At 36.8% G+C, this 16,066-nt stretch overlaps 1 protein-coding gene across 1 annotated transcript in view; it reads right to left on the bottom strand.

Annotated features, from left to right (window-relative positions):
- The window catches only part of MRPS5 (mitochondrial ribosomal protein S5), a 404,252-nt gene extending 391,942 nt beyond the window's left edge, over positions 1 to 12,310 (bottom strand). The window contains exon 1 of the mRNA XM_053712599.1: positions 12,157 to 12,310. Coding sequence (XP_053568574.1) covers positions 12,157 to 12,205 — 49 coding nt within the window. The 5' untranslated portion in view covers positions 12,206 to 12,310. The remainder of the gene's footprint in view (positions 1 to 12,156) is intronic.
- Between the last annotated feature and the right edge of the window lie 3,756 nt (positions 12,311 to 16,066).

Below are 16,066 nucleotides of genomic sequence, written 5' to 3'. Positions count from 1 at the left end.
GGATAACTGCCTAAGGAGGCAGGAGCTCAATATACTAGAGAATGTCGGCTTAATCTCTGCCACATGGTTTGTTTAAACGACCATCTTTAAATATAGACCCAGGGGCCTCCCAGGTATAACACGCTGTCTTCCTAGTACTGGAAATGTGGCAATAAATGACCAGTCCCCCCCTCTCCCACTTGGTGGATTATAATCTTACTTGGTCACAAGATTAAAAGGATTCAGTATCAATACATTAAAAAAGGGACATTGTTATTATCCGCACTTGTTGAACCTGAAATAGCCAGCTTAATTCTACATGTTCCAGTTGAAAACACTTCTGTATCGGGTACATCTTGGTATATTTTGGGCAGTAGCCTCTTAAGAAATTTGTTGTGAGCAGATCTAAAAGCTTTACTCACAAAGTAATCAGAGCTAAGTAGAAAAATTTGAATCCCTGCTGGACTAGCTAACTAATATAATGGCTGAAATCTGTCCTACATAAATCAAGCTGAAAGCAATCTAGTACTGCCTAACTATACCGGGAGTATTTTTGTACATATACACATTCTCTGCTGTAAATCTCAGTATTGGGTACATCTTGGTATATCTTGGGTATTAACCCCATAATAAAGTTGGAGTGAATAGCTGGAGTAAAAATTGGATATCGGTTGATTTACTATGATATATATATGTGGCTCATGCTAGAAGAGTTACCTCCATTGTTATTTGTAAATAACTCATAATCAGCATGATATCTGCAGTATCTGTTTATTAGCTACATATATAGCACTTGCAAGGAATCTCTGTTTTGGGTATATCTTGGTATATGATTAACAGTGACATCATAAGAGACTGGCTATATGCTGATCGAAAAAATATGGAACAGAGCTGCTTTGGAATATCAATCGAACAGTGTCTGATTGGCTATGGTATCTCTGGGTAAATCCGGCTAAAATATTTATCTCATTAGATTTGATGTGGCCAATTTCCTACCTCTATGGTAGATGGAATATCTGTCCGTTATATCTGCAAATAGCTATAGCAGGAGATCTCTTTAACGGGTACATCTTGCTATATGTCGAGTACTGACTTTATAAACCTTTTTCTTATAAACAAATACAATGTTTACTAGGAAATTTCATGTACTGGGTACATCTTGGTATATGTTGAATAGTAATCCCATAAGGAAACAGTAATGAGCAGACTTAAAAGTTTGAAATATAGCATAAATAGAGTTAGGGAGCAAAAAGTGTATCCGGGTTATGTAACATATTTAGAATGTAGAATTATCTGTAAATCTTTGGTTAAACGCTGAATAGGGCATATTGATGTAGTTTGTGAAGAATCAAGTTGAGAACAGAGTTAAAATCTGCAAAATTCATTGATCGCCTGATAAATGTCATGTTGCATGTTGGTTTATTTCTCTAAATAGTTATTACTGTTCGTATAGAACTAATATATATATATATATATATATCACAAGGTGAGCTGCATACAAATTTGAAACTTTGTTGGGTTAAAGTAAGTATATGACTATCTACACATTCTCCTAAGAAGAATTATGTAAATTGCATAGGAGCCTTGGGTCCCCCTACTACATAGGAATTTATTCTAAGATTTACTGAAACTACATATATAATTCTGATAATAATATGAAGGTCCCAGGGGATTATTCTGGTCTTTCTGCTGATTTTGCCGCTTAAAAGGATAGTAACTAAGTGAATAGTAGAGGAAGGTTATTAATTTATAAGGGATACTTCCTAGAGTTAAAAAAACTGTTCTCACGCACGTGGAGTTACCTAGGAGTCAGCACTGATTGGCTAAAAGGCAAGTCTGTCAAAAGAACTGAATAAGAGGGCAGCTTGCAGAAGATCAGATACAAGGTAATCACAGAGGTAAAAAGTGTATTAATATAACCATGTTGGTTATGCAAAACTAGGGGAATGGGTAATAAAGGGATTGTTTATCTTTTAAAACAATAAAATTTCTGTTGTAGACTGTGCCTTTAAGTGATTTGTGCATTTACTACCAAATAATAGTAAAGGGGCAAGAATTCAGGATTAAATTTTAAACAACTTTCAAAATTGCTTCCATTATCAAATCTGCGTAATTCCCTTTATATCTTTTTGCTGAAGGAGCAGCAAAGCACTACTAAGAGCTAGCTGAACACATCTAGTCAGCCAATAACAAGAAACAAAATATATGCAGCCAGCAATCACCAGCTAGCTCCCACTAGTCTAGGATATGTGCGTATCATTTTTCAACAATGGATACCAAGATAACTAAATACATTTGAAAATAGAAGTGAATTTAAAAGTGTCTTAAAATAACATACTCTATCTGAACCATGTAAATTTAAATTTTGGCTTTCCCATCCCTTTAGGATTACAAATCTGAATTATTAGGATTATAATTATTTTAGTGATAAATATTAGCAGCAACTATAAGCAGATTTGGGTTTTGTTTAGAGAAGAACATACATTTAAAGTAAGCTATCTGGTATTTTTATACTGCAGGGGAAGCAAAACCTACACTACTGTAGTTGAGCTTTAAGACAAAGTAAAGTCAAAATTAAAGGGATACTAAACCCAATTTTTTTTCATTCATGATATAGATAGAAAGCTGCTTAAAATTTCATGCTCTAATTTACTCTATCATTTTTCTTCGTTCTCTTGCTATTTTTATTTAAAAAGCAGGGATGTAAAGCTTAGGAGTCGGTCCATTTTTGGTTCAGAACCTCTGTTACGCTTACTTATTGGTGGCTAAATGTAGCAAGCGCTCAGATGTCTGGTACAAGCTTCCAAAAGCACGGATCTTCACTCTTGTTGATGCACATGATGCATTTTTAGCAATATAAGTTGGATGATTATTTAATGACAACTTTCTGGACCTCATGGGGCAGGAAGAGATGGCTCAAATTGACTTTGGTGTCTCTGTGGCACCTGCGATGTATCAACGTAAGCAACATGGACTCTTATGCGGACTCAATGATATTGAACCAATAGCTGATGACACACTCAGGACATTAGATGTCAAACATGCATAAAACACAGTTTGCCGCGTCCAACACGAACTTTATGACAAAGCGCAAATTAATCATTTATATGTTACAGACCAAAGACTGCTACAGATACGCCAACACAGAGAAATACATTAAAATGTGCAAGCACCAAAAGTTTGTAGCTCTAACCGGTTGGCCAGATATAACAGAAGAGGTATAATTGCTTGTAAGAGATATTGGGCATTTAGGGATGACATCGGCATTCAGAATGGCATACTGTACAAGGGGGCAAGGGTCATCATTCCAAAGTCATTAAGATCAGAGATGCTAACTCACACACATTCAAGTTATAGGCAGGCACGTGATACCCAACAATATACTTAATTAGATCAGGGACTTTTTGTCAGTACTTGTTCAACTTTCAATAAATTTACACAAGCACAACTGAAACAACCTTTAATTTCCCATGTGCTACACACCCTACAACAGCAAGTTGTGAGCATGGACCGATTCATCTATGCATGACAGGGAGCTAGCTGAACACATCTGGTAAGTCAATGATAAGAAGTGTATATATGCAGAAACCAATCACCAGCTAGCTCCCAGTAGTGCACTGTGCTTCTGAACCTACCTAGGTATTATTTTCATCAAAAGACACCAAAAGAACAAAAACTAAATTTTATATTAAAAGTACATTGGAAAAAATATTTAAACTTCAAGATTGTGATATAAAATGTTTAATTATGCAGAGCAAAAACTTTACTGTAAAATCATTGTTTTGTCGCTTCTCTTCTAAAACGCTTTCATGTGTGTAGAATCTGTGCTTGTTCTACACTCTGTTGAGAGACCATAAAGCCAATTGTGTAACCTGGGTTTCCACCAAAATGTTTCTAATTGCCTAAACCAACTGCATACTTGCTAGCAAGTGCTTATAGCAGTGAAGAAACTTGTTTTTCACTAAGATGCAGGTGATCCCCAGGGGTCATAGAGAAAGAGCTCTTGAGAAGTCATATCTATCCATTATGCAGTAAATAGAGAGCAAAGACCTTTCATATGAAATAGGGGACACCACAAATTTAGTTGCAGGTGTTGACCAAAGTAATGACAATTATCTGCGCTAATAGGCACCAAGATCGTTATTGCTAGGCGGAAAACAAAACAAAAAAACACAATGGGGCATGTAACTTTAGTTTGGAAACAGGGGATCCATTCTATGCTGAAAGAGGTCTTAGGCTCTTATTGGCAGCTGATAAAAAGCAACTTTATAGCTTGAAGAAAATCATGGCCCAGGTACCCCCCGCCCTAAATCAGGGGTGCCAAATTTTATTTTATTTTTGTATCATTTTTTTAAGGAGGGCCAATGACTAATGGTGGGATTGGCCGTTACATTATAATCACACTTATGCTAAAGATAATGCCAAATAGAATTAAGCTATAATCACATATTTAGTTAAAAATTACAAATTCAATTAATTTTCTATTAATTTAATTTTACAATATATTCTACTCAAATTTACTGTAATACAAATAAATGTGCCTAATTACCTAATGAAAAGTGTGCAATTAATGTTTCATACAAAATTACTGATGTTCTTTTCTGTTCACTGATGCTGAGGGCCACACAAAAACTATTGGAGGGAAGAATATGGCCTGGAGGTCACAGTTTGGAGCAGGTTTTCACTAAAGAAAGCATCACAAATACAAAAATAGACCAATACACTGCATTTGAAACGCTAGGATTATATATATAAAAACAGTATTGCTGGCGTCTACAAAATTTTGTGTGGCTTTTAAGTTCTCCTAAGTATTAATACATTTGTCAATCCATGAGATAGGTAGATAGACAGAAGCTTAGCAGATAGTGCTGTCACTGAAAGTTGAAGAGTGAAATGAACAGTCCAATGAGGAAGAGGCTTGGAGCCCATTGTACTAAGGGACAGATGGACAAGGTTCCCAACTTGGGAAACGGTCTTCCTGCCTTTGCGGTAAGTGTGCAGAGGACACTGTGACACCTGAAGCCTGTATTTTTCTATTGCACAAGCATTTGTTAGTGAAATGCCATTCAAGAGCAAGGCCTGCCTATCACCCTTAACAAGTGACTTCTGAGGTGGTGGGGAGGTTAAAAAGCAGAGCTTGTAGGACTGTGGCATTGAAACCTGCATTGCAAGATTTCCAAAGCAGCCTTCACTGCTCAGTACAAGTGGCGCACTGTTGTCGGAAAGAGCCCACGTATTAAAAGTTGAAAGTAAACACGATCGTAAGAGCGCAACCACATTTTATAGAATGTAAATAGGTGGAACGCGCATAAGGCTTTGCGATTTAGGCCTAACGCGGTGTCTGGCTAGCGCACATAAAGAATTATTAATCTTACATTGCGTTACTGAAATATTAAAAAAAAAATATATTAAAAATTATTATACACACTGTAAAAATATAGATTCATTCTGTGTAATTTAGATTTTTTAAAATATCTAATAATTTTTAATAATTCATTTTTTTTTAATATTTAATATTTCAATAATGCAATGTAAGTTTGTGATGCCTAAAGTGTGAATCCCCATGCGCGTTACTCATATTTTACATTCCTATGTTATTTTATATTCTTATGTCATTTTTATTATTAAATATATATATTTCTATATACTGTATATCTGATGTTAATGTAAAATGCATATCTATAGGTATATACATACACACACACAAAAATAGCATTGTTCTGTAAGTGAAGAACATTGTAATGTGAAATATATACAGGTGGCCCTCGTTTTACAACGGTTCAATTTACACCGTTTCAGAATAACAACCTTTTTTTTTTTAAGTCATATGACTGCTATTGAAAAGCATTGAGAAGTAGTGCATTTATTAAAATAGCCAGTAGGTGGAGCTGTCCGCTTGTGTTGCAGCAAAGCCAAGCAAGCTTAAATTAATCAGTTTAACCAGACCTGAGTTATCAAGCAGATTTCAAAGGAACAATATCTTCCTATCTATAAATCAGTCCAGATTGGAATGCATAGAAAAAACTGTTTGCAGAAAAATGCAAGTGAAGTCTGTGTTGTGTGATTATTTTATTAGGTTTATAATGCTGTTTAGCAAATGTATTAGGTGTTACTTATGACAATTTTGAGGGGGGCCTGAAACCTATCTCCCTCACTTCCCATTGACTTACATTATAAACTAGGTTTCAATTTACAACGGTTTCGATTTACAACCATTCCTTCTGGAACCTAACCCCAGCGTAAACTGAGGGCTACCTGTTATAACTCCTGGTTAGAGCGCGAGAAAACAGAATTTATGCTTACCTGATAAATTACTTTCTCTTGCGGTGTATCCAGTCCACGGATTCATCCTTTACTTGTGGGATATTCTCATTCCCTACAGGAAGTGGCAAAGAGAGCACACAGCAGAGCTGTCCATATAGCTCCCCCTCTAGCTCCACCCCCCAGTCATTCGACCAAAGGTTAGGAAGAAAAAGGAGAAACCATAGGGTGCAGTGGTGACTGTAGTTTAAACAAAAATATTTTTACCTGACTTAATTGACAGGGCGGGCCGTGGACTGGATACACCACAAGAGAAAGTAATTTATCAGGTAAGCATAAATTCTGTTTTCTCTTGCAAAGTGTATCCAGTCCATGGATTCATCCTTTACTTGCGGGATACCAATACCAAAGCTTTAGGACACGGATGAAGGGAGGGAACAAGACAGGTACCTTAAACGGAAGGCACCACTGCTTGCTAAACCTTTCTCCCAAAAATAGCCTCCGAAGAAGCAAAAGTATAGAATTTATCAAATTTGACAAAAGTATGCAGTGAAGACCAAGTCGCTGCCTTACAAATCTGTTCAACAGAAGCCTCATTCTTGAAAGCCCATGTGGAAGCCACTGCTCTGGTAGAATGAGCAGTAATTCTTTCAGGAGGCTGCTGGCCAGCAGTCTCATAGGCCAAACGGATGATGCTTTTCAGCCAAAAAGAAAGAGAGGTAGCAGTCGCTTTCTGACCTCTCCTCTTACCAGAATAGATAACAAGGAAGGAAGATGTTTGTCTGAAATCCTTAGTTGCTTGTAAATAGAACTTTAGAGCACAAACTACATCAAGATTGTGCAACAGATGTTCCTTCTTCGAAGGAGGATTGGGACACAGAGAAGGAACAACAATTTCCTGGTTAATATTCTTGTTAGAAACCACTTTAGGAAGAAAACCAGGTTTAGTACGCAAAACTACCATATCTGCATGGAACACCAGGTAAGGTGAATCACACTGTAAAGCAGATAATTCTGAGACTCTTCGAGCCGAAGAGATAGCTACCAAAAACAAAACTTTCCAAGATAACAACTTAATATCTATGGAATGTAAAGGTTCAAACGGAACCCCTTGAAGAACTGAAAGAACTAGATTTAGACTCCTAACACCACATTCACTTTACTCTCCCGTAGAGAGACCCTAGTGCTTAGAGCCGGCAAAGAGAATGACTGGGGGGTGGAGCTAGAGGGGGAGCTATATGGACAGCTCTGCTGTGTGCTCTCTTTGCCACTTCCTGTAGGGAATGAGAATATCCCACAAGTAAAGGATGAATCCGTGGACTGGATACACCTTGCAAGAGAAATAGGTGTTTTTTCTTCTCTGCTTTCCATTGACTTCTATAGGGAAAATAAGTTATTGCAGTCGCAATATCGTGAAGTCCTTTCGTTAGCGTGTGTCTGGTATACTTGCTCACACAATATTTTTTATTTTCAACTTCAAAGACGTTCATAACTCGATGCGTGCAAAACTATTACTTCTAGCAACGTTTACGCTCTAGCGGTAGCGCTGAATAGCGCTCCACTTGTAATCTAGTACATTGTGTGGAGAAGACTTTTTACCAGATAGAACTATTTTTAGTACAAGAATTGTTTAGATGTTTCTTTATATTAATGAGGATAACATTGTGCTGGTTACCATAAAAATGTATGTACAGCATTTATTTGTACTTTGTGTAGCTCTGTTTGCACAATTGTATATACACTCTATTGGAGTTTTTGTGCAACACTATATAGTATATTTGTGTGTGTGTGTGAGAGAGAGATTCAACACCATATTGTGCTTTTATACTTGAGTGTGTAGTTTTAAAGTTATTTTACCGTGTTATCATATGTTTATAAAAAACATATTTTTGTTACTTATTACCTAGCTACTTTATTTGCATTTTGTAAAGCTTTTTTAGGTGAAGGACTTATTTGGCTATTTTTTAAAAAGAGCAGAAGGAACAAATACATTTATATCATCCATATTTTCTTTTTTGCCGTTTAAAAGCTGCAGTGTGCCAGGTTAAAAGCAACTGCCATGTAGGGGCAAGATTACATATGCGGCGTCGCCCGCAAAAGCCGTCGACGATGGTTTTTACGCGGTTTTGGTATCACATATACGGCGTAGCATACAAGTTACGTGCGTATATTTTACTCGTTGCCCGCATTTTTTACTCTCATAAACGAACATAGAACTGGCGTCGCCATTCAGTAATACATATTTAGCGCAATGACTTACGCGCAGAGAATTGAGAAAATCTACTCAATTTTCATCTCGCCATACATAGGCAGGCGCAGAAACCCTTGGACTGACTAAAAAAGCAACGTAACTCCCTGGAAGCATTAACAAACACATACATTTAAGCAGCATCTCAAATAGTTAAAGGGAGAGTATACTATAAAATTGTTTTTCTCTTTCCAATTACTTTTTTTTTTTACTAGATGCAGAGTATAAAATGAATGAAATTAGATTTTTTTAAAGGTTTATTTGTGTATATGAAATAGCCGATTTTGTGTTTTGAAGTCACAACCTAATAAAATGGGTTGAGCTTGTAGGTATAATCAGATCTCATTACTTTATCCCATTGTGTTCATATACCTCTTCATTTTATATCTGTTCATAAACCAATGAACAATAGTTGGAGAGAACAATGGAAAATTAACATTTTATTACCTTATCTCATCTCATCTAGAACCCACTGGGAGTGTAATTTATTCTGCTGGCTGTGTTAACACAGCTTGGCCTTGCGCAACATATTCCGCAATGTGACAAAAGATTCAAAGCGTTATTTAAAAAGACAGTTATATGGACAATAAAGGGTTATGTATTACATATTTAGAGCTCATGAGATTATATAATGCAGATTTACTTACATTTTTAGGGTTTTGTTTTGATTTTTAATTGTGACTGCAGGTTTGTGGTAAACGACCAATATTCTGCCAATTATATTTTTTTCCAGATACTGCTGAAGGAAGGTGCAGCAGTTTAAGCTGTAAATTTGTCTAAAAATATTTATATTGATATATAGGAAAATGTAACCCCTTCATGCCAGGGCCAAGTGTTTAACAATCGAATGAAGTTACGATGTAAACACTTGCTTTAAAAATTAAATCACGTGATCTATATTTGTGATAAATGATTTCAATTGTGGGATTGGTTCATCTGCCTACAATGCTAGGCACATCCCCCAGTCCGAGTTCCCATTCCGAAAGCGCAGTATTCTGCAGGATGCCAGATTGGTTAGGACATTCCATGTTGTCCTAAACAGTGTTAAAGCCCAGCGCTGCTAGGACGGCAAGGAACATCCTAACGGCATTAAGGGAAGTGAAAACTATGACTTCTGCTTTTGCAAATACTGACAAGCAACATTTGACATTTAAATGCTTTAGCAGCCCTTGCCTTTCAACTTTTTAAAAAGCAGCTTATGCTGTAGGATTGTTCTATACCTTTAAACAATATAACTGTGAAGCTATAATGTAGATACAGATTCTGTTAAGAATAAATAAATGCAATAAAGTACAATTCTGGTACCAATCCTACTTAAATTGATTTGGAAAAAGCATGCACTTTTAAACAACTTTACAATTTACTGTTATTATCTCATTTGCTTTGTTCTCTTTGTATTCTTTTCTTGAAAAGCACACCTTGGTAAGCTCAAGAGCAGCAATGTACTACTGGGCGCTTGCTGAACATATATGCCTCTTGACATTGGCTCAACTGATGTGCTCATCTAGATCCCAGTAGTGCTTGCTGTTTCTCCAACAAAGGATACCAAGAAAACAAAGCAAATTTGATAATAGAAGAAAATTGGAACATTGTTTAAAATTAAATGTTTTATCTGTATCATAAAAGAAAAAAATAATGGTTTTCTGTTTATTTGAATGACTCTTAAAAGGGAGTTTAAAGAGCCATAATAATAGAAAATGGCATGCTCTAATTTGTTAGAGCAGTGCTCAACAAATCGGTTTAAAAATTAGGAGCCAGTAAGAAAATGTAACCCTTTCATGACAGGGTCAATTTGTAGACAAATTGAAATCCCGCGATCGTGCACGCGATTGCGAGATTTTAATGATGGATCGGGTCCGGGGGGCGTCCCTATGACGCTAGGCACACCCTCCAGACCGCGACCCCATCCTGGAAGCGCTGTTGGCTTTAGGACAGCAAAATGGCTAGAACGTTCTATCCCATCCTAATGGCGCTAAAGCTCAGCCCGGTTAGGACGGAATGAAACGTAACGGCCTTAAAAGGTTAAGAGCCAGACATATTTTTAGGAGCCAGACAGTGGAAGTTGTAATAATAGATCTATGGATAATAACCCAAAAAGTTAGCAGCCAGGGGTTAAACTCTAGGAGCCAGTTGCTCCCTGGCTCCTGGGTTTATTGAACCCTGTGTTAGAGCATGGGCAGTTTCCCCTCTGGACCCAGCACTGTGGGTACTGAGCACAACTTCTACTGGGTGTTTAAAGTAAAGGTAAAGTTAGCCTAATCTCTATAAACTATAGCATTATGTGTGCTAATTAAATATAAGTTTTCAAAAGTTATTTAGATGCGTTCCCAAATTCAGCCTGAAAAAAAAAAAAAAAAAATAACACTAGGTCACATTTTTTTCTGGACCAATTGATATTCTGGCCGTTAGGCGGCCGTCAGCCGACATCATCTGCACATTGAGAACAATGCATGCTCCCGTTTCACACATGAGAAGGATTTCAATACTGAAAATTAGCGCATGCGCACACAAAAAAGCAGGCTCGCTGATTATCGCATGCGCAGTGGAACCAACTCGAGTAGCACATAACCAACTCGAGTAGTGCATGCGCAACTAAAATATTTAATCGTGAACGCCCATATGAGAGACGTGGAGAGGGGTCCCAACCGCTCTCCACGTCTCTCATATGCGCGTTCACAACTTTAACACGGAAGAAGGGCTTGGGAGGAGTTAGGTACCAAAACGGTAGGGAATTTAAAATTAAAAAAAATTCTTAAAATATGGGAGTAATTGCTAAAATAACATAGCGACTAGATTAAGGTTAATATGATATATACTCGGTTGCCTTCAATAGGAAATAACTTTACCTTCACTTTAACGTTTTAAGGCCGTTATGGCGTTCTATTCCATCCTAACCGGCATCGCACTGTCCTGAAGCCAACGGTGCTTCTGGATGCGATTGCGGTCTGGAGGGTGTGCCTAGCATCATAGGGACGCCCCCTGACCCGATCCCATAACTGAAATCTCGCGTGATTTCAATTTGTCTATATCGGAACGTTGTTCCGATGTAGACAAATTGACCATGTCATGAAAGGGTTAATCCCTTTACGTGGAGAAGGGTTTACACACACAGTAGTGCAGAGTCGGTAGTCTTAAAATGAAATACTAAACAAATTAGAACATGTAATTTTGTATTACTTTCATAGCCTTTTAATTTTGTTTACTTTTACTTGGAGCAATAAAATACAGCACTTGTTAGAAGCATTTTTAGTAATATGTGTTCAAAAAAAAGATTATATTCAAAAGTAAAATGCACTTGCACGTTTCTCTTTTGACCACAACGTCCCTTGAAATATTTAAATAAAGTTATGTTGGACAAAGATTTCATATTCACCTCTTTTAGCCATTTTAAAATACACTTTTACACTTTGTTATTGCAATGTTGAAATCGTAAGGCATTTTATTTGGACCGCATCTGTCACCATATTTTATTAGAGAGATGAATTAATTTGTATGAGGTTTAGTATAGCGTTCATCACTTCATTCTCATCAATACCCATCCTGTATTTCTAATGGTTTTGTATGATATAACTAGCACACAAATGCGTAAAAGTGAGAAACCCGGTAACCTGACTAAAACAGTAAATACGCTAAAATGATGGTATTCACATAACGAGAAGCCTGCTCACCTCTATAAGCAGTGCGGAGGACACTACTGCACAACCTCAGCGCCGCCATGTCTGTCTAAGGTTATCGTATCCACGCCTGTATAACCCTTCTCGCTATTCCTTTATTCCAAAATACACAGACTAGCTGTATGGAAGAAATAACGAATCCTATTTCAAGGTAAAATTGCAAATAGAAAGTAAAAAGCAAAATAAACGGATATTTTAAATTATTTATATGCAGGCGTTACTATATCAACATTATTTGGGTCCTCATTTTATCAGGACCTCAGAATGCTGTCAGTGAGTTTTCAAACGTGGGACTGTTATGATCTATGCATATCATGCTTTTACCCGGAAATAGCGTAGAATGACAAGGGACATTTTTGAAATGGGCATTGGGCAAAAGAGCTGTTTTTCTCTGCGATCATTGCGATTTAATCATACTGCTCCCGTAATATTGTCTCTCTATAAATTAAAAAAACTGTGTGATCGTTACATTTTTATAAGCTTTTAATCTGCTCTCTAATATGTAGTATTACTTTAGTTGCCTGTTATATATTTTGGGAGGGTTTATGGCTACACGTTTTTTGTTTTTGTTTTGCAAACTGAGTGCGGGTGAGCCTGGTTTAAAACTTAAACGCAGCCCTGTCAAATTTAATTTGTAAGATAACATCACACTCTTATTTTAAATTGTCTTTTTCAGATGACATTATCATAGGTTCCAACATATCCTGTGGCTTTCAGGTGTGTCTGGGAGGTGAAGGGGACTTGTGAATGGCTTTCCACCTGTTTGCTGCAAAACATTGTAAGCAATGGGGCAAAACATAGATAGAAAAAATGTAAATAATTTAGAACGCTAAACTCAGATTTAACCCAGAAATAATAAGAATAAAACTCCAGGAATACAACGCTTAACTGCTAACACCACAATAGGATGGTTACAAAATATGACAAAGTACTGTACATTTTTGTTTGTCCTTAAAGTGGATGTAAAGTCAATGCTATCACACAATTTCAATTTGTTTATCATTCAAAATTAAGTTAAGTTTAATTCATCATTTTTTTTAAATGTATAATTATATCGATCTATATACTTATTTACTGTTAATCATCTTGCTCGCTTCCTCCGCCCGCCATTTTTGACCGCATTTTGAAGGTTGATTGACACTGTAGTCTACTAATAATCAATCATACCCCGTGGCGTCCAGCCCCTTTTCGGAGACGTCACTATCTCTTTATGCGCATGCGTCTTTCTTTATGCGCATGCGAAACCAACTGCTGTTTGATTCAGAAGCGCTGCGCGTACACGATTTAAGCATACGCATAACAATGCAGCAGTCATTTGCTTCCTGGATACACAGAGAATTTAATAACGCATGCGCAAATCAGGCACTGAATGTTAAACGCATGCGCAAAAAAACAACACATCGTGAACGAGCTTTTCGAACACGTCATAGAGCGGGTGGGACCGCTCTATACGTTAGGCGGAAGAAATAAAGGAAGAAATGGATAGGAGGAGCTAGAAGCGAAAACGGAGATAAGTTTGCATTTAAAATATAATGTGATATTTTGCGAATTTTGGGGGGAAAAAATTGCGTTTTGACTAATACACTGATTATGAATTATAATTGACTCCTTGAAACGGGAAAATTTACATTCACTTTAATGTGTTTCCAATTCCTTATTGTAAACAGCAGCAGAGTATACAATGTATGAGAAATAGTTCCTTTATGTTTGTTTTTGTAAAATAAATAGATGTTTCTGATAGTGGAAACCACAATGCAAACAAAAGTAAAATATTTTATAAAACGTCATTTGTAAAACAAAATAAAGCAAATTACAATCAAGCATAATAATTAAAAGGCTTGCTAAAGAACAGGTTGTCCAACTTTAAAATGTATGAACAGATGTCCTAAAAAACAATTTTTCACATATCCCAAATGGGTAAAAACCAAGTGGATAGATTTTAATAGTTGGAAAAATTACAGTGTTCTGTTATATTTCTGTAAAATTATAGGGAAGTCAGAACCTCAAAAATATCACAGTCACGTTAATAAACTATATTAATGAGAAGTCTCTGCGCAAATACACATCAACTTAAAGCGATAGGAAAGTCAAAATTAAACTTGCATGATTCACTTTTAAATTTACTTCTATTTTCAAATGTGCTTTGTTCTACTGGTATCCCTTGTTGAAAAAGAATATGCACATATCCTACACTAGTGGGAGCTAGCTGCTGATTGGTGCCTGCACACATTTGTTTCTTGTGATTGGCTAACTAGATGTGTTCATCCATCTGCCGGTAGTTGAATGCTGTTCCTTCAGCAAAAGATAACAAGAGAATGAAGCAACTATACAATATAAGTGAATTGGAAAGTTGTTTAACCCCGTAATGACCGAGGACGTGCCAGGTACGTCCTCCAAAAACCATCAGTTAAGGATCATGGATGTACCTGGCACGATCGCAATTGCTTCCAGACGCTCTTAGGGTATTGCAGCGATGCCTCGATATTGAGACATCGTTCAATACCATTTAGGCAGTGGCTACTTATCGTTTATGGGAGTGGGGTGGGCGGCCCATCGCTGGAGGGGAAGCAGAAAAAAAAATTGAGCCACAGCGTCAGTGAGGGGAAAGGAGGGAGGTGGTAGGAAGGGCAATGAGGGGAATCCTATGATTGATCATCAGATTAGGGAAAGGGATCTGGGAGTGGGAGGGTGGGTAATGAGGGGGGCAGCTACACTACAGAATAAAATGTGGTTTAAAAAAAATATAATAAAAGCAAAAACTGCAGCAAACTGGGTACTGGCAGACAGCTGTCAGTACCTAAGATGGCGCCTAATAGGTAGAGGGGGGAGGGTTAGAGAGCTGTTTGGGGGTGAAAAAAACAACTTATTTTCATACTGGTAGACTTTCTGCCAGTACTAAAGATGGGGGTGACCATTGGGGGGAGGGAATAGAACTATTTGAGAGGGATCAGGCGTTGGGATGTGTCAGGTGGGAGGCTAATCTCTACACTAAAGCTAAAATTAACCCTACAAGCTACCTAATTAACCCCTTCACTGCTGGGCATAATACACGTGTGGTGCACAGTGGCATTTAGCGGCCTTCTAATTACCAAAAAGCAATGCCAAAGCCATAAATGTCTGCTATTTCTGAACAAAGGGGATCCCAGAGAAGCATTTACAACCATTTGTGCCATCATTGCACAAGCTGTTTGTAAATAATTTCAGTAAGAAACCTAAAGTTTGTGAAAAAGTTAACAATATTTTTTATTTAATCAATTTTGGAGGTGAAATGGTGGCATGAAATATACCAAAATGGGCGTAGATCAATACTTTGGGTTGTCTACTAAAAAAAAGAATATACATGTGAAGGGTTATTCAGGAATTCCTGACAAATAACTTACAACAACAAAAGGAAGCACCGGTAGAAAAATAGGGATCATTGAAAAATCTCCTATTTTAAACTTGCTGGCCAATATCTACTAATTAACTAAATCCAGGTATCTAGTAGCAGTCAAAGTGCTGACCAGAGTATACTAGTAAACTAATATCAAGTATAGCATCTTAATAACAATCCATAGTAATAAAAGCTTTAAAATATTAAAATAATACAATTAAATAATACATAATATAAGCAATATCGATAATGCAAAACAGTTGATAAAAGTGGTTAGTAAAAATACGTCCTAGTCACAAACCCCTTTTATGAACTGTTTTGCATTATCGATATTGCTTATATTATGTATTATTAATTGTATTTTAATATTTTAAAGCTTTTATTAATATGGATTGTTATTAAGATACTACACTTGATATTAGTTTACTAGTAGACTCTGGTCAACACTTCGACTGCTACTAGATACCTTGATTTAGTTAATTAGTAGATATTGGCCCGCAGGTTTAAAATAGATTTTTCACTGATCCCTAT

The sequence above is a fragment of the Bombina bombina genome, chromosome 4 (genome assembly GCF_027579735.1).
Source record: "Bombina bombina isolate aBomBom1 chromosome 4, aBomBom1.pri, whole genome shotgun sequence".
NCBI lineage: Eukaryota > Metazoa > Chordata > Amphibia > Anura > Bombinatoridae > Bombina > Bombina bombina.
Note: the sequence above shows the minus strand (reverse complement) of the source record. Positions and strands in the feature narration are given on the sequence as shown.